Source organism: Eretmochelys imbricata, chromosome 6 (assembly GCF_965152235.1).
Source record: "Eretmochelys imbricata isolate rEreImb1 chromosome 6, rEreImb1.hap1, whole genome shotgun sequence".
Classification (NCBI taxonomy): domain Eukaryota; kingdom Metazoa; phylum Chordata; order Testudines; family Cheloniidae; genus Eretmochelys; species Eretmochelys imbricata.
Genome location: NC_135577.1, coordinates 66419080 through 66446779, shown reverse-complemented (window position 1 = coordinate 66446779; position 27700 = coordinate 66419080). Strand labels below are relative to the sequence as shown.

Genomic DNA, 27700 nt, shown 5'->3' with positions numbered 1-27700 from the left:
TGGACACGATATTCTAATTGGCAAAATGCTTGGGATGTTGTCCACGTGGCCTGCTGAACAACACTCTTGCCATAGTAGGGCCATGTGTTGCAATTGTGACTGAAGGGAAAAATACTGAGAGGCAGCCACACTTCTGTGAATTCCATAAATTATGCTCTGCTAAGATGTACTAACATCTTAGCATTGACAGTGATGTTACTGAATAGCTGAGTGCTCTTAAGAACTCATTTCCACAGCTCACCTGTGCCATGTGGACACTATGAAGTTTCTTATATTTCCCAAACTGATAGCGCCCCCAAGAAACTCTTTGAGCTGATCATGGCTATCTGAATAGGAAGTAGTCAAAGGTGAGACGTAGATTGGGTATCCAATGGGCTGGTCACAGGAAGAATTGATCATATTCCTCAAAGCCTGCTTTGCATTTTGGATGCTCCCTCTTTCTGGGTTACGGTTACGCAGGAAGACAAGTTCCTGTTGCTGCCCTGCCCAGAGGCCACGTACACACTCCTTATTTACCTGCAAAAGAACAACAAAAACCAAGAAAAAAAAAGGACATCAGAAAACTAGTCAAGGAGAGGAAGAAAGAAAAAAAAAAAGCTACTAACCTTCCATAACTGTTGTTCTTTGAGATGTGTTGCTCATGTCTATTCCAATATACGTGCATGCTTGCCCCGAGCGCTGCTGCCAGAAAGTTTTTCCCTCTGTGGTATTCATCAGGTCAGGTCTGGTGCCCTCTGGAGTTATGCTCTCATAGCGCTGGTATAAAGGATGCTGCCAACCCACTGACCCCTCAGTTCCTTCTTGCCAGCTAACTCCGATAGCGAGGCAGGAGTGGGAGGTTTTAGAATGGACATAAGCAACACATCTCAGAGAACAGCAGCTATGGAAGGTTAGTAACTGTTTTTTCTTCTTTGAGTGCTTGCTCGTATCCATTCTAATGTAGGTTACTCCCAAGCAGATGTAAGGGGTGGGTTTTGGAGCTCACTGACAAGCAGATTGTAGCACTGCTCTGCCAAACCTAGCATCGTCTTTAGCCTGCTGAATCATGGTATAGTGAGACACGAAAGTGTGGACTGAAGACCACATTGCTGCTCTACAGATATCCTAGATAGGGACCTGTGCCACAAATGCAACTGAAGATGTTTGTGCCCTTGGGGACAGAGCAGGGACTTTCATCATATCATAGCATTTGCGGCTACAGGACATGATCCACTATGAAATTCTCTGGGCTGAGACTGAAAGACCCTTCATCCTGTCTGTAACAGCCACAAAAAATTGAGTCATTTTTCAAAATGGATTTAGTTCTTTCTGTGTAGAAGGCCAGCGTGCGTCTGACATCTAGTTAGTGAAGCCTCTGCTACTGGTTTGTTGGCATGCAGTTTCAGACAGAAGACCAGAAAGAATAGGTCTTGATTACTATGGAATTATGAAACCATCTCTGGGATAAAGGCTGGGTGAGGCCATAACTCGACCTTGTCCTTGAAGCATACTGTGTATGGAGGTTCTGAAGTAAGGGCCCTAATCTCGGATACCCTTCTGGCCGAAGTAATGGCCACCAAGAAAGCCACCTTCCATGACAAATAGAGCAGAGAATGCATTGCCAATGGCTCGAATGGGGAACCCATGATCCTTGAGAACACCAGGTTGAGATTCCAAGGGGTACAACCTGTCAAGTCCCTTGAGAAACCTACTGCAGATCGAGTTTGCAAAGATGGACCAGCCATTCACCCACAGATGAAAAGCCAAAATTGCAGTCAGGTGGACACTAATCGATTAAACCAATAGCACCTGCTGCTTCAGGTGTAGCAAGCAGTCCAGAATGAATGGCACTGATGATTGCATGGGCAAGACACCTCTCTGCACTCACCAGATCAAGAACCTTTTCCAGTTTGCCAGGTACATAGTTCTAGCGGACGGTTTTCTACTCCCTAAAAGAGCTTCTCGAACCAGTCCAGAGCATGAGCTTCCAGGCCATAAGATGAAAAGCCTTGAGGTTTGGGGGACGCAGGGGTCCTGGGATATTAGGTCTGGAACCTGCGGTAGTCAGATTTGCGTTTCTACTAATAGAATCATAGAATATCAGGGTTGGAAGGGACCCCTGAAGGTCATCTAGTCCAACCCCCTGCTCGAAGCAGGACCAAATCCCAGTTAAATCATCCCAGCCAGGGCTTTGTCAAGCCTGACCTTAAAAACCTCTAAGGAAGGAGATTCTACCACCTCCCTAGGTAACGCATTCCAGTGTTTCACCACCCTCTTAGTGAAAAAGTTTTTCCTAATATCCAATCTAAACCTCCCCCACTGCAACTTGAGACCATTACTCCTCGTTCTGTCATCTGCTACCATTGAGAACAGTCTAGAGCCATCCTCTTTGGAACCCCCTTTCAGGTAGTTGAAAGCAGGTTCAAGAGTGTCATGAACCAGTGCTGGCGTGGCCAGGCCAGGGCTATCAGGATGACTCCTGCTCTGTCCCACCTGATCCTCAGCAAGCCCTTGTGTATGAGAGGAATGGATGAGAATGCATAGAACAGATGTCCCGTCCAGGGCAAGAGGAAGACATCTGTCAGAGATCCTGGACTGTGGCCCAGGAAAGGGCAGAATTGGAGACACTTCCTGTTTCACCTCGTTGCAAATGGATCTATTTGGGGAGTTCCCCACTTCCGGAAGATGACTTGTAGGATCTCTAGGCGGATGGACCACGTGTAGTGGTTGGAGAAAACCCTGCTGAGGTGATCGGTAAGTTGGTTCTGAGAACCTGGCAATAGGTTTCCTTGAGGTGAATTAAGTGGGCTATGCAAAATTCCCATAAGCAAAGTGCCTCTTGGCACAGGTGAGAAGAGCGTGCTCCGTCCTGTCTGTTGATATAGAACATGGCTGTTGTGTTGCCTGTACAGACTGACATGCACCTGCCTGCTACATGGGTTTGGAATGCCTGGAAGGTCAGGCGAACTGCCCTGTGCGCTCTGACATTGATGTGCAACAAAAACTCTTCTGGAGACCAGAGGCCCTGAGTCCTGAGGGAGTCCAAGTGAGGTCACCATCCCATTGCCAAAGTCTGATGAGAGACTGACAATTGGGGTCTTGAGAAAGGTATTCCTGCGCACACTGTTAGCAGGTCTAGCCACCAATCGTGGGAAGTAATCACCAATGGGGAAACTGTAGTGACTGAGTCTACATGATTTAGGTTTGGCGAGTATACTGACACCAGCCATGCTTGGAGAGGTATGGGCTGAAGTCTCTTGTGATGAGCCACATAGGTGCAAGACGTGATGTGGACCAGGAGCTGTAAGCAATTTTTTGCCACGATGACAGGGTGATTCTTGAGGCTTTCTGTAGGTTTCTTTATTGCTTGGAAGCGTGCTTCTGGGAGAGAAGCTCTGGCCTGTACCAAGTCCAGAACTGCCCTGAAGAATTCTATCCTCTGGACCAGGAAGAAGGTGGATTTCTGTGCATTTATGAGCAGACCTAAGTTCTGGAAGGTCGACTGTATTAGTCTCACATCTGTCTTTACCTGGAGTCTGGATCGACTTTTCATCAGCCAATCGTTGAGGTATGGATAAACCTGAACCCCTTATCTCCACAAGAAGGCTGCAACAACTGACATGCACTTCGTGAATATCTGAGGGACTGCCAAGAGACAGAATGGGAGTGCTGTAAATTGGTAGTTCATGACAAATTTAAGGAACCTTCTGTGTCCCTGAAAGATGGCAATGTGGAAATATGCGTCCTTTAAGTCAAGGATAGCGTACCAGTCCCCTGAATCCAAGGAGGGAATGATGGAGGACAAGGAGACTATGTGGAATTTCAGCTTCTTTACGAATTTGTTGAGGTTTCACAGATCCAGAATCGGTCTGAGACTGCCACTGGCTTTTGGGATTAGGAAATATCAGGAGTAGAACCCTCAATCCCTTAGCTCTGATCCCACTCTTAAGAGCGATTGCACCTCTTGGGTTAGAAGTTGTTTGTGAGAAGGGTCCCTGAAGAGGGATGGGAAGGGTAGGTGGCAAGGAGGGGAACAAAAAAACTGAAGGATGTATCCCACTGCGATCATGCATAGCACCCTATCGAAGTGGGATAACCAGTCCACAAAATCTGAGGAATTTGGATCCATAAACTCCTCCTGGTACATTGTCCTTGAGCGTCCCATCAAAAAGCCTGCTTTGACCCCACCAAGTGTCTGGGAGTGCAGCTACAGATGAAGGCTGTGGGGGAGGTTTCCTGCTGTAGCCCCTGCTCTTCCTGTTGCTATAGTCCTGCCAAGCAGGCGGGAGGAAGAAGCAAGTCGTTTGCTGTGGCTATAGCGCTTCCTCACTGGGGCCACAGTATGAAGGCACAAGGACGTGGCCCTTGACTCTTAAAAACTGAAGTTTGGAGTCTTTCCACTCTGAAAAGATTGACGTACCTTCAAATGGCAGGTCCTGCAAAGTTTGTTGGACCTTCTGCAGCAAGCCCGAGGACAGCCCGATGTGGGTCACACCTTAGCAGCGTCTCTGTGTCCCACTGACCTCAGTGTAGGTGATCAGCCTCTGTTGGTCTTCCTTTGCTTCTTCCTAGGCATCAGTGACAGTGAACGGTGCCTGGGCTCTCTCGCATTCACATCCTTGTTTGGCACCGGGGATGACTGATGGTGCTGAGGTTCCTTAGGCATGGTCGGAGCATCTCACCTTGGTGCTGGATCTGGAGAATGGCACCGGGTGTCCCAAAGTGAAACCAGGGTGCTTCTTACTGAGGCCAACGTACTCGGTGCCAAGTCCAAGTGGCCTTGCTTCAATGGAGGTCAGAGTGCTGCCTCCATGAGGATAGAGTGGAGTCTAGCGTCTCTATTTTTCTTGGTGCAGGCTTAAAATCCCTACACAGCTGAGCTTCTCCATTCCAGCTGCCCCAAGTGTCTGGGGGGTCACTCACAGGCATAGACTTGTGACAAGATTCACAAGGCTTGAAACCTGGAGACTGAGGCATGTCCTGGTTCTGTGGGTGGGCCGGTTAACCCCACTAACAGGGTTCCTAACTAACTAACTTAATAACTGAAACTTAACTAGTAAATACAATCAACTATATACAATCAGAGTAGAGAAAAGTTCACTAAGGAGTACTTGCAACAGCAAGAATGAGCCAAAGTTCCAGCAACTGTTGCAGGCTGTAAGAAGCAATTGGGTGGTCAGCAGGGTCCTTTATACCAAAGCTATGAGAAAGTGACTCCAGGGAGCAGCAGAGCCGACAGATACCACTGAGGTAAAAATCTTTCTCGTGGCGATGCTCATGGCAAGCACACACCTACATTGGAATGGACATGAGCAAGCACTCAAAGAAGAATTACATTATTGTGGATAGAGCATATAAAGTGTACACAGCACTATACAACCAACCATCAAGCATTCACGCTCCCTGCTTCAAAGGACTCAATATATAGGCACAAGCTGCAAACAGTACAGAATAACATGCACAAATACGGAATGGCAGGTGGGCCCTCTAATAGGAGCTGGATTCTAGTTTTTGAAGAGAGAGTGGCAGTTTGGCATATGTTAATTTAGGATTCTCTCACATACCTTTGGGGTGGGGGAGGGGGATACATAGAAAATAAATGGACCTTTTATCTGCTTCATATCAAGAATGACACTTGAGTGGACAAAGGGGAGCAGCAGGAAATATATCTGAAATCCAAAGTTATGGAGAGACCTGGAAGGAAAGCTTAAGCTTTGTTCAGAAGAGGGGGCAGCTGTGTAAATACCGAAGGGGCGGAAGTAAAGCTATAGTCAGAGTAAGGCTACATTTATCACTGTCATCTAAATGTAGATAAATTCAAAATTGCCACCAATAGTACAAGTCACAATATGGATATGCTTTCACGGGGCCATGTTTGTACAATAGGAATATTATGCTGACTTTACAAGGTATTAGACACTTTCCAGACCTCATACACATACTGGACAAAAGGGCAATAAGAAGATAAACAATTAGGTCCAATGAAACTAACAAAGGACTGCTGAAATTGTGTTTTGCTGATATTGTCACTAGGTATTTTTAGAGATGACATTACACTTATTTTTCTGTCAATATTTAATGTTCATGTAAAGCACTATCTTGATAACCAACTAAGTACTCTAGGACAGCCCAAGCAGAGACCGCTTACTGAGAAAAGAAAAGGAGTACTTGTGGCACCTTAGAGACTAACCAATGTATTTGAGCATGAGCTTTCGTGAGCTACAGCTCACTTCATCAGATGCATACCGTGGAAACTGCAGCAGACTTTATATATACACAGAGAATATGAAACAATACCTCCTCCCACCCCACTGTCCTGCTGGTAATAGCTTATCTAACGGGTGGGGCTGAAGTAGTAGTTTTCTGTAATGATTAACCTAAATTCTAAAACAGCATGAAGCAGCACATCATATGTCCATTCAACGTGCATATACAATGAACACACACCTTGATCACTCTGAAACTGAGATAACGCTTGTTCAGCATGATGATTTTATATTCATTGGTGCCATCATCCATCACATGGCGGAGGGCAAGCAGGGAGGGAGAGTTGGAAAGGACAGCGCTCCTCCAGGCAGGGTCCCCTTCATGTGCTATAACCAGGTTTTGCTCATGGGACACAATGGCTTCATAGAGGACAGTAGGGTCATCGTATTCATCTGGCGAAGTGAAGTGATCCTGAACTCAAGAATAAAAGCATTACTTGAGAATGGCTTAGTGTCATAGATGCTAAATGAGTAAAAAAAAGTAGAGATTTCAGACCTCAGAAACTATAAATAATGCATTGAACAAAATTACAATAATCAAAAACAGATTCCCACCATTGTTTAGATGAGTTCAATATCCACCACATCAAATGTTTCTTTAAGTTTGGGGGTGCGAAGGATTTATCTAGTACTGGTAACAGTTAGTTATTATAATTTTTATGCTGATTTTATTGTGTATCTAGTCACATTGCCTACGGAGAGGTTTTGGTTCTAGTAAACTACTCCAGAGCTCAGAAGCCTTGAAGTTTAAAGCCAAAGAAGTAAAATACTGAATATTCAGTGAGAGGCTTCTTTTCAACGGTTGGTCTCATTTACAGTAAGAAAAACAAACACATGAATGTGTGTTCAACACCGATCCGCAGTCACACACTAAAAAGAAATCGAGTTTCAGACAAAACATCCTGTATACTTCATCATGCATTCAAAACATCATACTATTGCTAGCCACATATTTACAGGCCTCATTCAGTATTAAGTTATGGCTCTTTCTGATACAAAAGTACAGATTTAAATTCCAAAGGGCGAAGACCATGTTTAGGTTTTTCTTTTTTTTGTTTGCTTGTTTTAGTGCCTAGCACAATGAGGCCCCAATCCTGAGTGGAGATACTTCAGAGCACTACCACAATGCAAATGAAAAGTCACCAGTTATCTGTACTATGTATTAGTTCAAAGGGTTGTGTTTAAAAACATTTATATTTTTATGCATATTTGTGTATATTCACTCATTTCTCCATATTCAGGTGCATACTTTGTAGTGGCCTATCTAATATCTTGAGAATATTTCAGGATTCGTAAATTATAATCCTGCCACTTTCACCACAGAACCATAGAATATGGAGTTGGAAGGGACCTCTGAAGGTCATCTAGTCCAACCCCCTACCCAGAGCAGGACCAATCCTCAACTAAATCATCCCAGCCAGGGCTTTGTCATTTATATTACTTTATATTACTCTACTGAAGTTCTTTTCTGCATTTACACCTTCCGTTTCTCATTTTATATACACTGCTAAATTAAGAGAATTCCATGATCTAATGGAACAAGCTAACTCAATTATTGCTATGCCATTGCATGATAGTTTTTGGTGACTTTCGGACATTGCAGTGATGCAAGCATGCAAGACAGCTGCAGCGGCACAGGAGCCAGCAAACAGAACTGTAAACGGGAGTTTGAGTGGGAATTTGTAAGGTGAGTTTGGGGGGGAAGATTAAGAGCCAGGTAAAGGAACAGACAGGCTAGTGAAGGGAATGTGTGGTGTTTTGGTGCTCGTTGGGGGTTTGTTTTGCTGTGGTGTTTTGGTTTGGTTTGTGTTTCCCAGACTAACAGGACTTAGGTGAGACGGCTATGACAGACACAGAGGTAGCAGTGGTAGTGACCCAAGTAGTGGAAGACACAATGAAGATGACTGGATGTAGAAGCTGTGGCATGTATATGATCCTGGAGGGGGTACCTGAAAATAATTTCATCTGCATGAAGTGCCGCCTGATAGGGCTGATGGAAGAGAAGATCCGAGGATTGGAGATGCAGGAGGAGACTCTGGTTGAGTTTAGAAGGGGGTTCGAGCGGATGATGCAGCAAAGACATGAGGAGGCTGAAGGGAAAAGATCAGACTTGCAGATGGAAAGAGGACCGAAGAACTCTGAGGGGATACTGCTGGGTGAGGATTCTCATGTGACTAAGAGAACCAGGCAGAGGAAAAGACGGGCAGTGAAGGAGAAACAGAGCTCAGGAACAGTTCTGCGGAGTTGGAAAATGAAGAAGGGGCACAGCAGGTGGCCACTGAAGGTGAGAGCGCAAGGAAGAAGAGAAGAGCAGATAGTCCTTTAGGAAGAGGGCGAGAGTCAATGGAGATAACACCACCAAATATGAGCTCCAGGAGGATACGGTATGGGTTACAGAGGATTGCAAGGGACAATAGGAATCAAGAGGACTTGCAGCCAGATGAAACAGGGGATAGACTGGAGAATCACACCATCACCAGGAAAAGGCAGGTCTACGTGATTGGGAATTCATTACTGAGAAGAATAGACAGGCCTGTAACAACAGCTGATCCAGAGAACAGAAGGGTGTGCTGTCTGCCAGGTGCTAAGATACAGGATGTGGACCTGAGGCTGAAGAGGATCCTAACGGGAGTGGGAAAGAATCCATTGATTATCCTTCATGTGGGAACAAATGATACGGCCAGATTCTTGCTGGAACATATCAAGGGAGACTATGCCAGGCTGGGGAAGACGCTTAAGGAAATCAAGGCTCAGGTGATCTTCAGTGGGATTCTACCTGTTCCTAGAGAAGGGCAACAAAAGTGACACAAGATTATGATGCTCAACAGATGCTCAGGCAGTGGTGCTATAAGGAGGGCTTTGGGATATATGGCCACTGGAAAGCATTCATGGACAGAGGACTGTTCTCTCAGGATGGACTTCACCTGAGTAAGGAGGGAAATAGACTTCTAGGATGGCAGATGGCACAATTGATCAAGAGAGCTTTAAACTAGGAATTCGGGGGAGATGGTTGGGAGATGTCCAGGTAATCTCCACGCCAGATTTTCTCTTTGAGAGAGAAGAAAACGAAGTAAGAAAGGATACAGCCGTGGGTAGGAGAATGGACATAGGGCAGAAGGGCAGTGTGGATACCAATCTAATAGGTAATATTGTCAGTAGAATATCTGTGCCTGACATGGGACACTTAACAAGCGAGGATTTCATGTCCTTAGAGCTATTCAAAACACAGAGAGGGGAAGGAAGAATGATTGAATGAATGAATTCCCAAAAAGAGAACAGGGCCAGTCAGGCAAGCCAATGAGTTTGACGAGGCAGAGATTATACTGTCTTAACTGAACATGGTTTCACCTCAGTTTGATTAGCCCTATAAACATTTAAAACACTGTCTTTAAAAACATATTATAGACTTAGCTAGCTCTACCCAACACACTTATCTTAAACAGGATTTAAAGCTTGCTATGCTGGCCAGGCAAGCTGTGTGGAAAACTGCTCCATATATCACAATTTAATCAATCAGCATGGACATAGCCAAAAAACATACATCCCCCGTTAACCTTATTACCTGATGTAGTTTCAGTGACATGCGTATTCCGGGAACCACCACTTTCCTCAGCAATTCCATGTCAGCAAAGATCCATTCATCTCGGACTGAAGAGATACGGAAGTCGCCCTTAAACAGGGCATGCAGCCCATACAGGAAAGATTCCAAATTACTGTTTGGGATGGAAAGTAACCCCAAAACATTAACATATTTAAAAACCTCCATATACAGCATCCCTTCCTTACATCAGTAGAAATACTGATTTACATAATGTAACACTGAACTGTAGAGACAGGTACAGTTGTGATATTCCTCTGTACACATATGAACATAAGAATGGCCACACTGGGTCAGACCAATGGTCCATCTGGCCCAGTATGTGGTCTCCTGACAGCGGCCAATGCCAGATGCTTCAGAGGGAATGAACGGAACAGGGCGATTATTGAGTGAGCCATTCTCTGTCATCCAGTCTCAGCACCTGGCAGTCAAAGGCTTAGGGACACCCAGAGCATGGCATTGCATCCCTCATCCTCTTGGCTAATAGTCCTCCATGAACTTTTATATATAGGCTTCATGCTTTGAGCAAGGAATGAAGTTCAATTTCAAAACTTGATTAATCCTGCTCATTTTTCTGCAGGTATCATGGACAAGAAAGGCATGAAGGCCCTCCACTTCACCACTCTCAACTTCCATTAGTTAAGGAAGTGAGATGTTCGGCTACAAGTCTTCCGCATCCTTCATTTGCTGAATCTTGGCACATCTTCACTGGATCATCCACAATATTTATGAAGGAGGGTGGCCTAGAGTATCTGTTCATTTTGGGGGTCCATGAAGAACACTGCTTTTGTATGAAGAGTTAGCCATTACCCCAAACCTAGATGTTCGCAGGATCCCCTCCTCCAAAATCCTTGAAAAGAAGAGCGTAGTATTACCTAGACATATGATGGGAAGCAGTCCCCAAAGCTCTCCGCCCCAGAACACACAGTCCGTAACAAAGAGTCACCAAGGAGGAGTCTTTATCTGCATCCAGCGGCTGGTAGTAATAAATACATAAAAAAAATAAAGAGTCATGTTGAGAAGATAGGGAGAGATTCATACCATAGCAAAGTGTATGCTGATAGGAGGAGTGACAAAAAGGCAAATACAGAAAGCTACCAGAAATCAACTTCCAGTGGCACTTATGTTAAATAAAAGTGGGTTGGCACTCAGAAGCACCTGAATTCAAATTCGGGGTTCTTACAGTGTTTTGTAAACGCTGCCTTACTAATGAGATTTGTACAGAAAAGCACTACATTTGCCATTTGAATTAGTTGCAAGCTGAATGAATGTACATACTATCCTGCATGCATACTCTGTTCTGGAATTCTAGGTTTGATTCATAAAAAGACTAGTCTTGATGAACAGAGATGTAACAGGCATATTAATGGACCAGGCATACATCTCTCACTTAAAAGTTAATATATATTTGTGAGTTTACTTCAGAAGTATGTAGACTGCTTCCACTCATCAAAACACCCAGAGCAAAAAGCCATTTGTGTGATGCTTTGTAAAGCAACATTACTGATGTAACACTTCATTATAAAGATAATTCTCTTGGCAGTAAAATGTCGTGTATCCAAGTTATTATATCTGCTTTCCACCACCCCCACAAAATAATTGCCAAGTGATGATCATGTAATACAGGCAGACAGTTTTCTTTGATGGCCATTCTCCACATCTAAAAAAGGTTTCAAATATTATACTTCCTAGAAGAGGCCTCCTTTTAGTCACTTACCTCCAGTGGAGCTCCCCAACTCTAAAGACCCAGGTACATCACTAAATCGAAAGGATCAGGAGATGCTTTTACCCACTCCCTGAAAGACCACATCTATCCATGGTCAAACCACACATTTGAGAATTTAAATAAGCAGCCAGATGCCAGTGTAATTCTCTAGACACACTTTTGTATAAACTTCCTTAAAAGGGTGCGGGAGGTTTGGAGAGATGACAAAGAGGCTAGGAGATGAAGTGCTCATCTGGATGAAGTGGTCCAGAGAAGAGCTTCAAATTTGACCATGAGGTACCTAGCAATGCTTTGAGCAGTTGATTTTACGTACTATAGAGGAAATTATTTTGCAGTTAGGGTTGTTTTGAACATTAGGGAACCATGGCTATTCTAAGATCATTCTTCTCTGCCTAAACAGAGGCCCAATCAAGCCAAATTATATTGTGTGATTTGGTCGCCTCTTCCTTTCCCTAGTGCACTTCCAACTACATAATACACTACTTGCAATCTAAGACTAATTTGAACTTTGGTCTCAAGAGATCAAGCTCAAAGCATTAACTCATCAACCCAAACCCAATGTAACACTTTCCTACAAATCAATTTGAAATATAAGTTTCAATAGACAGTTAAATCCAATGCTACCAAAGAACATATGTAAGAGACTTTCCTAGAAAAGTTTAATAGTTCTGGTCACTCAGTCATGCTTACCTTTTCTCTTCGGGAGCAGCAGTACTCTATCCAGTTGAGGTAAGTCATACAGAAACTCTCTCTGGAGACCCCTGCTAGATGGTGGTCATAATCCTCATCAATATTTGGATTAAATGTAGGGTCCACATCAACATAGTTGCAGTCTGCACATGGCTGTAATCCTTCCTGCATTGTCTCATTAGCTAACCATTCCTCCAGCTTGGGGGAGGTTGTGACATAATAGATAATGCCCTGAAATGGTACAAGTTGAAAATATTATGACCTATACTACATATCCAGGAAATAATTTAAATCTAATTTGTTGTATTAAATTGTGTATTTCTCTGTTACACACGAGGATGGAAATAGCACCCCACACTGTTTGAAAGTGCACAGGTTTAATTAAAAAGAAAAGGAGTACTTGTGGCACCTTAGAGACTAACCAATTTATTTGAGCATGAGCTTTCGTGAGCTACAGTTCACTTCATCGGATCAATGATCCGATGAAGTGAGCTGTAGCTCACGAAAGCTCATGCTCAAATAAATTGGTTAGTCTCTAAGGTGCCACAAGTACTCCTTTTCTTTTTGCGAATACAGACTAACACGGCTGTTACTCTGAAACCAGGTTTAATTAGTGCGGGATTTGTGACAGGCCTGTTTGTTTAGTATGTTTTTTAAAAAGGACTGAATTTAATGTTTTTAGTTAAGAAAAAACAAACTTCAAGCCCTTCTGGCAGCAAAGAGAGCCTTCTAAATGTGAACCATAAGTCTGACAAGTGTTTCAAGGCCAGATTTATTTACCCCTCAGAAGTATGAAAGGTTATATCGTATTTGAGACAGTCTGCATATCGATCTTTTGAAGAGATCGAGGCCTGTTGGCTCAGGGTGACCAGTGAAGATCTGGCAACTATCATCTTTCTGCAGAAGATGACATTTTCCACGGAGTCTTTGGCCAATATTTTCCCTCTACCACTGTTATGCAGTGATGTGCATGACAGTGGCCTTCTGCCCCCACTCCTCCATCCCAGAGGTGGCTGCATTTCAAAGATGGTGCCTGTACATACTTAATAGAGAGTTTTGGGATTGAAGAGATCACAAGTGTAATTTCCTATCATTAACACAAAACAGTATTTACTTGCATCCTTTGCAAGCAATGAGAGCATGGCAGGCTCCATACATTCCCCCAGGTTCAAAAAGGCCCATCTTAGTTTTGGATTTGCAATAACTAATTAGAGAAATATTTTTAACAACATTTTCCTGCACTCTTACTGCAAATAACCTCAACAAAAGGTGCACTGACCCAAATCTAAAACAAAGAAAATGATTGTTCAAAGCTATCAATCGAGGAGCAAGGAGGAGTTTTGGGGTTTGGATATTATGTAGTGGTGGGGGGATGGGACTTTCTTCCTTCTTTGGCTCTGTCCTGGCCAAATTCATATTTGGGTAATTACCTTCTGTACCCTAAGCTTCCACTGATGTTTCAGTTGGATACAGTAGTCATTCTCTGTCCTAGATTGTGTTACATGGCTGTCCAAATGTGAAAATAGATGTTACATTTACCACAAGGCATGTCTACATTTGGAGCTGGATGCGCGATTCTCAGCTCGAGGAGACATACTCACACTAGCTCCTTGCACTATAAATAGGGCCCTACCAAATTTACGGTCCATTTTGATTAATTTCATGGTCAGAGGATTTTTAAAATCATAAATTTCATGATTTCAGCTATTAAAATCTGAAATGTTACAGTGTTGTAATTGTAGGGGTCCTGACCCAAAGAGGAGTTGGTGGTGGTGGTGGGGGGAGGTTAAAACGTTATTTTGAAAGTTTAGTTGGTCCTGCTTTGAGCACGGGGTTGGACTAGATGACCTCCTGAGGTCTCTTCCAACCCTAATCTTCTAGGATTCTATAATTGTAGGGGGACTTGCAGTACTGCTACCCTTATTTCTGTGCTGCTGCTGGCGGCAGCGCTGCCTTCAGAGCTGGGCAGCTGGAAAGCGGCGGCTGCTGGCCAGGATCCCAGCTCTGAAGGCAGAGCCGTCATCATCATCATCAGCACAGAAGTAAGGATGGCAGGGTATGGTACTGCCACCCTTACTTCTGCGCAGCTGCCTGCAGAGCTGGGCCCTCAGTCAGCAGCTGCCACTCTCTGGCTGCCCAGCTCTGAAGGCAGCCGCGCAGAAGTAAGGGTGGCATAGTATGGTATTGCTACCCTTACTTCTGCGCTGCTGCTGGCAGGGTGTTGCCTTCAGAACTGGGTGCCCGGCCAACAGTTGCCACTCTCCAGCTGCCCAGCTCTGAAGGCAGTGCAGAAGTAACTGTGGTAATACCGGGACCCTCCTAAAATAACCTGTAACCCAGCAACTCCCTTTTGGGTCAGGACCCCCAGTTTAAGAAACGCTGGTCTCCCCTCTGACACATTTTTCATGGCTGTGAATTGGTAGGACCCTAGCTATAAATCACACCCCCAGCTCAACGTGTAGACATACCCTCAAACCAGCTGTTCTCCTTTGGTGAATGAGAGATTCGTGTATTCATAGCTTATATCGCATTGTGTAATCCTCCACTTGAAAGACACTATATATACAAAAAGTGTTAACAGCTCATGCTTCCAATTCCCCAAAATAACATTATGTTAAAGGACAGCTGAATTCCCCCACAGCCGCGATTGCTAGGTGCAGAGCCATACCTTCACATAATAAGTGGTGAGAATTTTCCGAAGATCAAAGACTTGAAGCATGGAAGCGGCACTGTTGTCTGTGATGCTGTAGCCTTCCAGAACATACTTTGTCACAAGCACTTCCCATGCCAGCCAGCGTTGGCCAAAGGTAGTATTGAATGAAAGCATATGTGGGATGTGGCCAGGTTCACAGCAACAAAACCCTTCATCTTCCTCTACCCCCTCAGTGATGGCCTCTACTTCTCGTTGCTGACAGTAAGTGCCTTAGGGGATGTTAAGAAAAGTAAGAATTTAGATGACTAATTTGAAGATAATTGATATTTTAAAAAGTTTGAGAGAATACATCACAAGTTATGTTTCTGTTAATAGCAGGTAAATTAAACTACTGTTTCTAGCTTAACTATTTAATGAAAAAAATTAAAATTGCTTAGTTTTAATTTACCACTCTATATTCAAACATGCAACTCAGGTATAGGAAAAGAGGGTAAGTGTCAATCATTGTACCTGTAATACATTAAAATGTAATGAGAAACCTATATTAGCTCTGTTATAGAACTCTGTGTCCCCTCTTATGTAAGTGAGAGAAAACCAGAGACCCTGAAGCCCAAGTTCAAAGCCACTGGTTTAGAGAACCAAACTGTAAATAAGTTAAACTTTTCAAAAAAGAGTCAATTTGGCAAGTCAATCAAATGGGTAATCAAAGCACAGAACTCTTACCTCTGAATTCAAGCCCCCTCAGCTGGAAGGTAACCAGACCATTTCCTATCTCTATAAGGTGTACTAGTGCATTGAGGTAGTCAGAAGCTAGGATGAAGCAGTCCCCAGTACTGTAGTTCCCCCACCGCCCCAGCAACAGGTCTCCACACAGGCTGTGCTGAAGGGAACGGGTTAAATGCTCATAGAAGATTGAATTCAGGTTGTTATCATCTGAACCTACAGGAAAAACCCAAGCTTCTATCAATTAAAACTTGTACTTTGCCATCAAGAAAATATAGGAGTGAATGTAATGTTATTTCAAAGATCTCAATCTCTTTTTATGGAGGCAACTATTCAACTAACTGAAATTCATTCTGAATGGATTGATAGGTTAATCAGTTTTGGTTTTTTGTTTGTGATCTCCAAGCCACTCCTTCCGTTTCACTCACACTACTCCCATATGCCTCACTCCATGCAGTGTTTTATGCTTAAGCATGTAGGCACAAAGGAATCAAGCAGCTATCAGCAGCACTACTTTAGGATGCAACCGCCCTGGTACCTAGACACCCTTTAAGCAGTGCTCCGTTCCCAAACTGCCCTTGTTCATAGCACTCAGAAACCCCACAGAAAACAAAACAGCTGTGCGGGTACTGCAACAGGAAGGGGAGAAGTAGGTAGGCATAGAAAGAAGAAAAACAAGGCAGAGTATATGGTACACCTCTACCCCGATATAACCTGACCTGATAGAACACGGGTTCGCATATAACGCGGTAAAGCAGGCCCCGCTTTACCTCCCGCCCCGGGTCTGGGAGGCAGGAGCTGTGGGGGGGCACTTTTGGGAGCCCCGTAGGCACAGAGTGGCTCAGGTGATTAGCAGGGGGCTGGGAGCAGCCCGCTCCACTTCCCTCACCCCGGCCCGCGCTGTGTCGCTTGGAGGAGGGGACTTGGCGAAAGGGATCCCCCGCTGCACTCACCGGCAGCAGCGGAAGCGGAGCAGCCCGGCCCCAGCCTGCTCCACTCTGCCAGCTCCCAGCCGCGGCACTACAATTCCTGCCATCGGTGAGTGCGAGGGGGCGTCCTTTCCCCAACCTCCACGCACTCACCAATGGCGGGAAGTGTTCTTCACAGGTGCTGTGTATATAAATGCACACAAGTCAAATACTTTAAAAGAAACCCAATTATAAGCTGAGCTACGTGTACTACAGTCATCTAACATTCAGTGTAGGAGGTGAACCTCACCTTGATATACAAACAAATTTTTATTTCTGTCATAAGGAGTTCCCAGACACAGAATGGAAGTTGATGTGTGTCCCTTTCATGTTAGTAATATCTCTACATGACAGACTCACACCTCCACTCTGTACCATTTCAACCAAAAAGCAGGAGTATTACCTGGATTTCTATCAAGCTGGGAAGCAAGTCTTGTATTTGAATGGTCCACACGCTTTGTGCTGAAGACAACAAAATTAAAACAAAAACATATTTAAGAGTTTTTCGTACGACAGGAGAATATAGAGAAAGGAGTTGTAAATGATGCTGTACCGAAGAAAAGATTTTTTTTAGAATAGCTTTGAAAGCTTTGCCTGCAATTCTTCTTTACATTCAACTTAGAATCCTGCCCGTACATAACAATGCCTTTTAGCCGTAGTAGTGTTAGAATCTAATACACCGAAGCTCTCACCTTTGCCCACAAAAAGCCAACTAAGGTAGATAGTTTCTAAGTTCTGCATGAAGTTTTAGCTATGTTACTTGCATTGAAGTCAATAGAAGTAGCAAAGCTAACACTTGGCTGCGCTCAAAGTTGACTTTTCAGCGTGGCACTAGTAGTTAAGAAGCATAAGTGCTGCTCCATTTTAGTTCCCCTCACCCAGAAACTGCCATTATGTTGGCTGAAGGAGAAACCCAAATTTGTACACCAGGTTTTAAAAGCAAGGTCTTGAAAGTATTCAACTCTGACAAGTGACTATAAATGACACCTAGGTTTCATTGATATTTATTGCCAGTGACTCGACATGAAACTTGCTCATTTTACATGTGAAATGATTTTCCCCTTAAATGCTAGTACTACAAGCTCATCCTGCCATTCCTGGGTTTTTTCTGGCTCAGGTAACATCAACAATAAAAGATTCTTACCGCAGTGATACCTGCATAACCCCACTGTTTCAGTCTAAGGGAAGGTTTAATTGAAGGTACTATCTTACCTGAAGAATCTTTTATTGGTGGTGGTGCATAAGCCAAGAACTGACATCAACTATGATATGAGGATGAGTTTTTGGCTTTGGGAGTTAGGAAAAAAAAGTTTTACCTGTAAAATGAGCAAATGTGAAGTGGAGTTACTAGTACAAATAAGGAACCCTCAGATGCCCTTTGTATACAGTCACTTTTCAGACTCAATTTTCCCTTAAAATTTCTGTCATTTTGGAGCTTAAATTATTCAGTGTAGTGTAAATAAAAGCTATATGACAGGAATGAAGTGTAAGCACTGTCAGTGTTGAAACAGCTGCTATGATGTTTCAGAAAAATAATATACTTGTATGAAAGTATTAAAAGCCATGAACAAGTTCTCTCTAAAAAAAAAAATCATAGCAGCTAGAAATACAGCAAAACAAAAAGACCACATTCAGTCACAGCTTTCTCTATTAAACAGAGCTGAGATGGCTTCTTAATGGCTTAACTTCACCCACTTGTAGTCTCTTTCCCAGAATTTGACAGGTCTGACATATGAAGTGATGAATATTGCACTTCCCAGAAAGGGGTTCAGTGGGGTGGAGAAGAAAGCTGACACAGCCGCTTGGACGAACAACATTGCAGAATCTGTGGGGTGACAGGGTTAAGGAAGCCAAGACTACCGCGTGGTTCTTTTGCAATGTCACCAAGCTCTTATGTAGCACTTTAAATCATCAGATCTCAAAACGCTTTACAAAAAGGAAAGTAAGTATCATTATCCCCATCTTAGAGAGGGGAAAGTGAGGCACCGATGTTGGCACCAAGTAAGAACAAAGCAAGTTCTCCCAAATCCCTCATGTATTATATAAAGGAAAAAATTATTCCGCAATAAGGGGCACCATTTTTTTTTTTTTTTTTTTTGGCAAACAGGAAAAACAAGACTAGAATTGCACATGGCAACTCTTATTCTGGAACTTCTGTATTAAATGAGAATCAACACCTGACCCAGGACAGTCAACGAAGTGCAAGTCTCTATCTGCGGATAAGAGACTTGAAACTATGAACTACAGACTGGAGATAATTGTTGAAAAAAGGGAAATGTTGGTCAGTCCTACAATTTTTCCAATGGAATAACCTGGTCTAGGTCTTTTCTGTGATGGAACTGTTCTAGTTTTACTAGTATATCCAGACGGCAAGTGCATATAGTTGTCAATCACATTCATTAGGCAGGATAACGTATTCTCTAGGTTTAATTAATTAAGAATAATACAGTAAGAGTCAAAGTATAAATAGATGTAATTAACAACAAGTTGGAATCTTCAAAGGATACGCGGCACAGCAAAGGGCTGGGCAAAAGCATGGAAAGCAGATCCCCAGGTGATCTGCCAAGGAGCGATATAAGTATACACAAATCTCAATTTATAAAAGAGTTCCCAAAGCTAGAGAGAAAAGGGGAGAAGATAAAATATATAAATCATTTTGTGACTTAACTAAAATCAGAGTGTTTTACATATGAACTTCTCAACGGAAAATGCATATAATTTTGACTTGCAGTAAGATATACACTTACCAATATAATTTTGTATTAATTTGTTAAAAACACTCCTTTATATAGATATTGAACAATCACTACAGTAAAACAGATAAACATTAACCGAGTCTCAAACTACAGTAGAACATAATTTTGGGAAAAAAGTAAACAGTTTTAGTCATAAAACTAGAACCAAATATTGGGCTAAAACACAGTTTCCCCCATCAATCTCATTGGTTCACTATCAGTGCTTTGGAAAACTACTGGTCTTGTAAGCACTTGAACTGGTCTGCCGAAGTGCATCTAGCCATACTAAATCACATAATTCACATCTTCTCTGCTCCAAGGAAGTGCTGGGACTTTAAAAGAACAGATACCTTAACACATGCCAAGGCCAAAACATTAATACTGGGAAGCAGAGATTCCCAGCTATCCAATAGTATATGGTCATTTATTCATAGCACGGATGACCTGGGAGATTACATAACCACCAGTAGGATTTTCATTCCTTGGATTCTCAAATATGATGATCTGAAATACTCAGTTTCAGGGTGTGTAATTTTGTGTAAAGTTACCTTGCTGAAGAGTATGGACATGAAGAAGAGGTCAAGCAGCATGGTCTCAGAAAAACTTTTGTAGTCAAATGTAAAGAAGAGCACTGTGAAAACAACAGTGACATACTGGCAGGTTGGGTTGCTGAAAGAGGAACGCAACAACTTCAAACCAGCTATGGTGATCATTAAAGCGCCAATCCTACAAAAGGAGCGCAGAAAGAAAAGTTACTCATCTGCAGTCGACTGCTTACCTGCTGTTAAGCAATTGCAATTTCTTCACATTCAATGCTTAATAGACATGTTAATGTTTCTTTAGGTTATGACTATAGTCTCTCCTTCATTATTCTGAATTCAATCAACATTCTACAATAACAATATTAGCACAGTCTGTGGGATAGTCTTCCTAAGAGATCTAGCAAAAAACCCACGTGTGACAGATGTGGAGCTGATATGTAATGATGTCATGAATACTGAGAGGCAATAATTTTATGAACACTGTGACAGGGTCAAGGAAGGAACGTTTATTGTGCACTGGTCATTAGAATTTGCTGTATGATACTGGACTAACCTATATTGGGGTGATGGAATATCATACACCTATAATGCTCAAATTCAATGAGGTTTGTGTATGAAGATGAGACAATGGCTTCCCAGACAAGAGCTCCCCAGAAAACACTTGAAAGACAATGAGAAAAGCTGTTAGCTTCAAGGATCCAGACTCCAGTGAGTTGCAAACCATTTTCTGCAAGAACTGGGAGTTACTCAATTAAAGGGCTACAAACATTTCAAGTGTTATTTGATTCCTACAAAACTAAGGAAGCAACTGGCTGACATGGAGAGATTCTGCAGAGGGAATTTAAAGAAGTTAAGTCTTCCCAGATCCCCAAAGCCTTAGGGAAAGACTAGATATGCATACAATCAGTTTTGTTGTTTTAAGATCTGTTTTCTCTAAAAGGCTGTTGTTCTAAATAAATATCATCTTGCTTCAAGGAGGCCATTTGGTCACTGTATTAACCTTTGATATATCTCTCTGAGGGACCAGAGCCACAGTCAGACCTGCTGGAATAATCACAGTGCCAACCGAGTGCAGTAAAGGCCAGTCTGACAGCAGAACTCCTCTGTGGTTCCAAACGGCGCCACATGACAACTAAAGGAGAGGTGAGAGGTGCATTTAGCCTAGTAACTAAGACATCATGGCTTGGGTTTTTTTTAAGATTTAAATGGACAAAATACCAGAGGGATTATTTCTGCATTGGCATGGATAAGCTGGAAGGTAAGAGAACTATTCTATCTCTGATATCTGCAATTTGATACATTTCCAGAAAATTCTGTGGCTTGAAATCTGCATAGCATTTGACATGATCTGAGGGGTCCTTTTTAACAAATCAGAAAACTCAATTTTATGATTTCTGCATTTAAAAAGTTTACATATTCATTCAGTACAAGCCATATGGTGATCCAGACATATACGCTTGCCAGGTACTGACACTAGAAACTAGTTATTACTACTTTGCTTTAATTGCAACTCGTATTAACTATACTTCCACTGCAGCTGTCAATTATGATGCCCTTTGCCATTTTCTTCCACCATATTAGGTACACTCAAGTTACTGACAATCTTTTCTACTTACTCTGTGTCCAGTTTCTTTGGACTAGCAATGTTCTTGGCACTGCTGCTGAGCTCATTGAGGACTATCAGTGGGTAGATAACATTCTTCTCCACAAAGAGGAGCCACACATGAAGTTTCTCAAACCACATTACATGGGCAGCATCTAACAGGACAGCAAAAGAGGATATCACAGACTATACTAGGGGCCTAAATAGCTCAGGAGATTTGTAATAGGATGCAGTTCATTTCGGCTCCAGATCAGTGGTTCTAAACCAGTCTAGGTCATCTGACACCAAAAGTACTGGCCCTCTGGCAACTGTCAGGTGGCAAACACAAAGATTTGGTAATCTTTAGTAGCGAGGCAATATGTGAATAACTGCTCTCTCCCTGCCAGTTTCAGCAGAGAAGCCAAAGACTAATAAGGATTCTCAGAGTGAACTACCTTCTCATCCATAAAAGCAATCCTTCCAAGTCATGGCTGAATGTCATCGGAGAGAAGCTTGCACTACCGTATCTGTATAAAGTTGCCCATAGTTTTGGATTTTGGTAAATGTTACAGTTTCTGCATATCAGCAAACATGAGTTACTTTTCTGAAGGGATGGAAGCTGTTACCATAGCTACTGATCAAATTACATTTCATTTTGATTTTAAAATGTTTTTCCACCCATATTTGAATTAAAATGCTTCAGACATATGTTCCTACAGTCTAGAAGAATTTAATTATCCTGCAATTATAAACTGACAACTAATAGCCTCTTTTGATCTTTTATATTAACTGCAAAAAAAAAAAAAAATACAACATTGTTATTATTGACAACAACACACACACACACACACACACAGAGCTATGGGAAAAAAATCAAGGTTATAGGACAGCACACACAGAGGCCTGGAATCAGCTCTGGATTATGTCAGTTTTCAATTATGCCCCTCCCTCAGTGATATCAAATCCGCTGGGAAGAGGCTGCAGAGGTACTAGGTGGCCACGACCTCCCCATCACCAGAGAAGTCCACAGGGGTTCACAACAGTCAGAAAAGTGGGAGGCACTAGCCAGGAAATGAGTGAGGATAGCTGAGACCTACTGATTCAAACACATTTCCACTGCAGCCTTTGGTAGCAAGGCTTCTTTGGAGCCTCCAACAGAAATTAAAGTTGCTCCTCTCCCAAAGCAGAACCCTTAGGGAGGGCAGACTACTGCCTGCCCTACCTCAGGTGAATTCTCTCTGCTGTGCAAGGGGCCAAGCCAGGGTACATTACGATCTGTAAAATTTCATATTGATGTATATGGCTTTAATTTTGCATATACATGTAGAAAAAAATATGAACATTAGTATGAGAGACAATATTACAAACATGTGAGCACTGCAGCCTAATTATAATTCCTGCTGGCAACAAAAGAGTTTCTCAGTTTGTGTGCATGTTAATTCTCAGCCATAAAATTGTATTTAGGTAGGTCTTTTTCCATCAAAAAAATCTGATATCGAATCAAAAGACTGACTGTATTTATTTGAACACGTAATCACTGAAATAATGGAATTTAAAACTGCAGCTATGGGTACTGGTGCTGAGACAGCAATGTACCTGGCTAAAGTGCAGGTTAATCAGAAGACCACAAATGCATTCTGGTGTGAGATGAAGTTTTAGATACAAATCTGACAGCCCTTCTAGAACTATGTAAAGAAACAAGATACTTGTTTGCTATAAATTTATTTCATCTTCTTTACTACTCAGCTATCTACTAATTCCTATTTACAGAGCTACTAGAATGTCATTGACCTTGCTGTTCTTATTTGCCATTAAATGACTCAAACAGGTGATAGTACAATTTGCTGCTTCTTGCATGCAATGCTAGATTTGGTTCAGGTTAACACTGAGATGTGTGAACTAATAAACTTCAATAAAAATTGTTTTTTACCTCTAAGCCTGGCTGCCTGTGAACTCAAGATCTGAATGCAGAATTGGACTGTTCTCTGATGTATTTTCACTAGCCCAATTCAGCAATTGGAGCAGGAACTAGGAGTCAGGAAACTCAGGTTCTATATAGATTTTTCCACTGGCTTGCCATGTAATCTTGTTTAAAATATTTAGGCACTGATCAAAAGGGACAAATGCTTATGCAAATACACTCCACAGCACGTGCAGTAAGGCTCCACTAAAGCCAAGGGGGATGCATACAAGCTGTCGGGGGTCCAACCACACAGACTGGCTTGCAAGAATGGGGCCTTAGGTTTTGTCTGTTTTCCCACTTATAAGTGGGGGTAATAATTTTCACCTTTATAAAGGCTTTTGAGATCCTCACATGAAGGATACTACTGTATGTAAATATAAACTCATTTTAACACTTTTTGCAAGGTTGTTTTGGGTTAACTGGGGTATAATTTGCTACCTTTTAAAAATGGCAGTTCCTTAGAAAACAAGTTTCATAAAAAGTTTCATTAATAAAAGAAATAAAATGGAGGTGCATTTGTTAGATGTATAGTGCAGATAAATGTATGTTTAAGCATGTATATATGTGCAGTTTCACACTTAGTACCCTTTTAAACAAATATAACGCACTGTACTATAGTCTATTTTCAGATGTTTGGCTGTTATTTCCCAATTAAATTTCTAGAAACATGCCAAAAGCATTAGTCTTTAATACGGACCAAGATAGCAAGCTGAAAGTATACAAGTGGGTCTGAAACATCTAAAATAAAAACAATTTAAACCCTCCTAAATGTTGAAAAAAAGACACTGAAAAAATATGTTTGCCAAAATGTTGCAAGAGAAGTTTCAGCACAGGGAATAAGTTTTTGACACTTGTAAGACCCCAATAACAAGGACTCAATGCAATTGCATTCATCATAACAATAGCATTGTTAATGTGACGCCATCATTACTACTTACTAAAGATACATAAAATGCCACAGGATCAAACAAGGCATGCTGAGCTAGGAAAGAATTAACACTGTCAATCAGAGACCCTGAAACATTTAAGTAATGACAAGTTATAAAGCAAAAAGTTAAAGTAAAGTAATGGTTAATATAAACTGCTCAACCAATAGAGCAAATTCAAAAAAAATTATTGATACTTACTTCGGACTTCAAATTGATAATACTCCTTGGTTTTCAGCAATGAGTGAGAGAAACAGTGCCAAGGAAGCTGCTTTCGGAGTTGAGGCAGCACATAATGGGTTAAAAATCCTACTGAGCCCACCAACGCATACAAAATGTAGCTAAGGACAGGCTAAAGAAAAAGCAGAGTTGAATAAAAGATAGGTTCTCAGTCTTATAAATCAGTTAACAACTTGATGTTTTCTATAACCTTTATAAATCAACCTAAAAGCACGACTGGACTGCAATTCCCCTTTTAATATGAGAAAGAATGTTAACTGTACGAATGTAAAACAACAAGGGTTGCCTCAGAAGATAACACTTCTAAGAGAGACAGATTATTCTACTTTTGATCTTCCCTGAAGACTGGGTTGCTACCTTTTCTTCTATAGTACTTCTGATCTTCTTTCATAGACAGTTGTTTCTGATTCTTCTGCATTTCTTCTCTAAAATGGCAAAACTATTATCCTTGAAGGAGAATTTCTGCTAGATAAAAAGGAGGTCCAAGTGCAGAAGAGACCGATCCTCATTCTGGATGATATTTTTAAGATTTCTCTTGAAGAAGAGTTGAATAGCACCCTCTTACTGAAGTATACCCTTTACATACTGCAATAACACATCACCTCCAGGTATGTGAGCGCACTGCTGTTTAAGAATTTTACAGTAACACAGTATCTGTACAGACATGAAAACAACGAGAAGTCCAGTGCCACCTGAAAGACTAACAGATTTATTTGGGCATAAATTTTCATAAGCCCATGAAAGCTTATGCCCAAACAAATCTGTTAGTCTTTAAGGTGCCACCGGACTCCTCATTGTTTTTGTGGATACAGACTAACATGGCTACCCCTCTGATATTTAGAGACATGGGTATGCATTTTACATTACAGCAGTGCCTACTGCGAGAGCTAAATTGAGGTTATGAATCATATTTTCATGGATAGCAAGACGGCAGTGAATTCACAAAGTTAAAACTTTTCATAGGGGTCTGTCTAGAAGCTCATTTTCAAATTTCTGATGTCTTGGTCATTTAAAATAAACCTGAGTGTAATAAACTATTTAGTTAACTCAACAGCAGATAACCAACTTTCTTAGTTGGGGATGGAAGCCACATTCATCAGGGATGGGTGGAGTTTGGGCTTTCCCTGGAAGAGAGGTCTGCTTTAGCAAAAACTAGTGTGGATGTGGTCATCTCTACTCAACTAGAAGGACCCTCCATCTGAAAATGTTTAGATTTAAAAATAAATTGACAAATGCTTAAGAATAGCCTCTCCATTTTTGTAATTAGAGAGAGCAATAGAATACTGGAATCCTTCCAGAATTTATGCCATTTCTTTTCTTCGCATTATTTGGAACAGTGATGCTAGACAAACAAATTAGACATTCTAGTTCTTCCAGGTAGCCAAAATCCAGCATATGTCATCTGTGTAGCAACTTGGCCCGTCATATTTGCCCTAGCAATTTGATCTTTTGCTCAGAGTGAAAGTTATATTTGCTTTCAATACTGTAATCAAACTAGACAGTTTCAGAAGGTTTTTCCAGCTACTTAGGCAGCCACTCTGGTGTGTAAACAGCAAATTCCACCACTGGATCTGCTTAGACAGACTCCTTCACCCACACAAATCCTGTTGCACAATGTGGCCTAAGTCACATGTCAAGCTGAAAATATTTAAGCGTATTCTGAAGCATATGCTAATGATAGCTAGGCTGATAGGTGGAAACTTAGAATGCAACTGTAAGGAAAGGTCTCCTGCCCCCACTGATACCCTGCGAGGAACCATCCCTCTACCCCCCACTTCCATCCCATGGGAGATGGACACTGTCTAGGAGCCACAACAGGTGAAACCCTTTTGAACCTTTTTGTCAATTTACTCTCTCCCTTCTCTAGAATGAGCTTGTAGGTATTTCTGTGGTGGGTAGAGTGAAAGAAGGGCACTTTATCGAAAAGAGTGGAGCACTTAGAGAAGTAGAAGTGGGGAGGAGGGGAAGAAAAGGGAGAGGAACATTGGGGAGACAAAAAAATTGAGATTTAAAAAGGTCTTCATGGCAGGTATTAGTCACACTGTATGTCTGAACAGCACCTTGTGTAAGTCATGCCCCAAGCCCAAATGGGGCCATTGGGTACAACCATAAAAGAGTATTAAATAGTAGCATTAGCAAAAAGGCATCTACAAGAAAAAAGAAAGTACAGGTATTTTATAAATTGTGAGGCATAATGCAATAACTTACCTGCAAAACTGTGAATACTGTACTGACATGAATTGCAAAATAGAGTACACCAATGACGAGGCACACTATCAGGTCAGATTGTAACCGTTCATTCTATGGAATAAAAAGAAAACAGCTTAGAGGACATAAATTTTGGTACTCTTCTTCCAGTCCTAGGATCACCTCCACTTACCTCTTAAAGGAATATGGGGTGCTACTGTCAAAAGATTTCAGCACTGGCCTAAATCTGCTTCCACTGAAGTCAACTGAACTTTCCTCTCTAACTTTGACAGCAGCAGCAGTTAGATAACTGCTTTCAAAAATCCCACCATTTTTATTTCCCAACTCCCAAGAGAGAACTGCAACAAGCACCAGTGCATGGAAGATAACCCTTACTTAGCTGGTCTTGATCAAGGGCATGTGTCCAAATGATTTAATTTAAAACATCTAATCACTGCCATACGTGAGAAGTTAATGGACAAAACACTTTCATTCTGGATATTCTTCCCTTCCAAATTTGAGCCTATTGCCTCAATGTAGGTAAGCGAATTAACAACTTTTAAGGCCAGAAGGAAACATCTAGTCTGTCCTCCTGCATAACACAGGCCAAAGATTTTCACCCAGTAATTCCTGCATCTAGCCAATAACTTCTTGCTGTGCTAGAGCATCTCTTAGAAAGACATGTGATCATGTTTTAAAGACTTCAAATGAAATAATCCATCACATTCTTAGGTAAAATTTTTCCAATGGTTAATTACTCTTGCTATTAAAAAAAAAATAATGCCCACACATAAATTATTTTTTTTCCTGAATTTGTCTAACTTCAGTTTGCAACCATTGGATTTTGTTACGTCTTTGTCTGCTAGATTAAAGAGCCCTATACTATCTAGCAGTAAATCTTTTCCCCATGCAGGTACTTTCA

General features: G+C 41.9%; 1 protein-coding gene across 6 annotated transcripts in view; it reads right to left on the bottom strand.

The window, feature by feature from the left end:
- PCNX1 (pecanex 1) overlaps positions 1-27700 on the bottom strand; it is a 133648-nt gene that overhangs the window by 15398 nt on the left and 90550 nt on the right. For all 6 annotated transcript variants that reach the window (XM_077818744.1, XM_077818745.1, XM_077818747.1 and 3 more), the window contains 14 exons: positions 26800-26892; positions 24553-24703; positions 21497-21638; positions 19887-20064; positions 19111-19219; positions 18299-18428; positions 17007-17065; positions 15636-15851; positions 14928-15181; positions 12260-12490; positions 10719-10819; positions 9808-9958; positions 6427-6657; positions 242-516 (listed from right to left, as the gene is read on the bottom strand). In XM_077818744.1, coding sequence (XP_077674870.1) covers positions 242-516; positions 6427-6657; positions 9808-9958; positions 10719-10819; positions 12260-12490; positions 14928-15181; positions 15636-15851; positions 17007-17065; positions 18299-18428; positions 19111-19219; positions 19887-20064; positions 21497-21638; positions 24553-24703; positions 26800-26892 — 2321 coding nt within the window. The remainder of the gene's footprint in view (positions 1-241; positions 517-6426; positions 6658-9807; positions 9959-10718; positions 10820-12259; positions 12491-14927; positions 15182-15635; positions 15852-17006; positions 17066-18298; positions 18429-19110; positions 19220-19886; positions 20065-21496; positions 21639-24552; positions 24704-26799; positions 26893-27700) is intronic.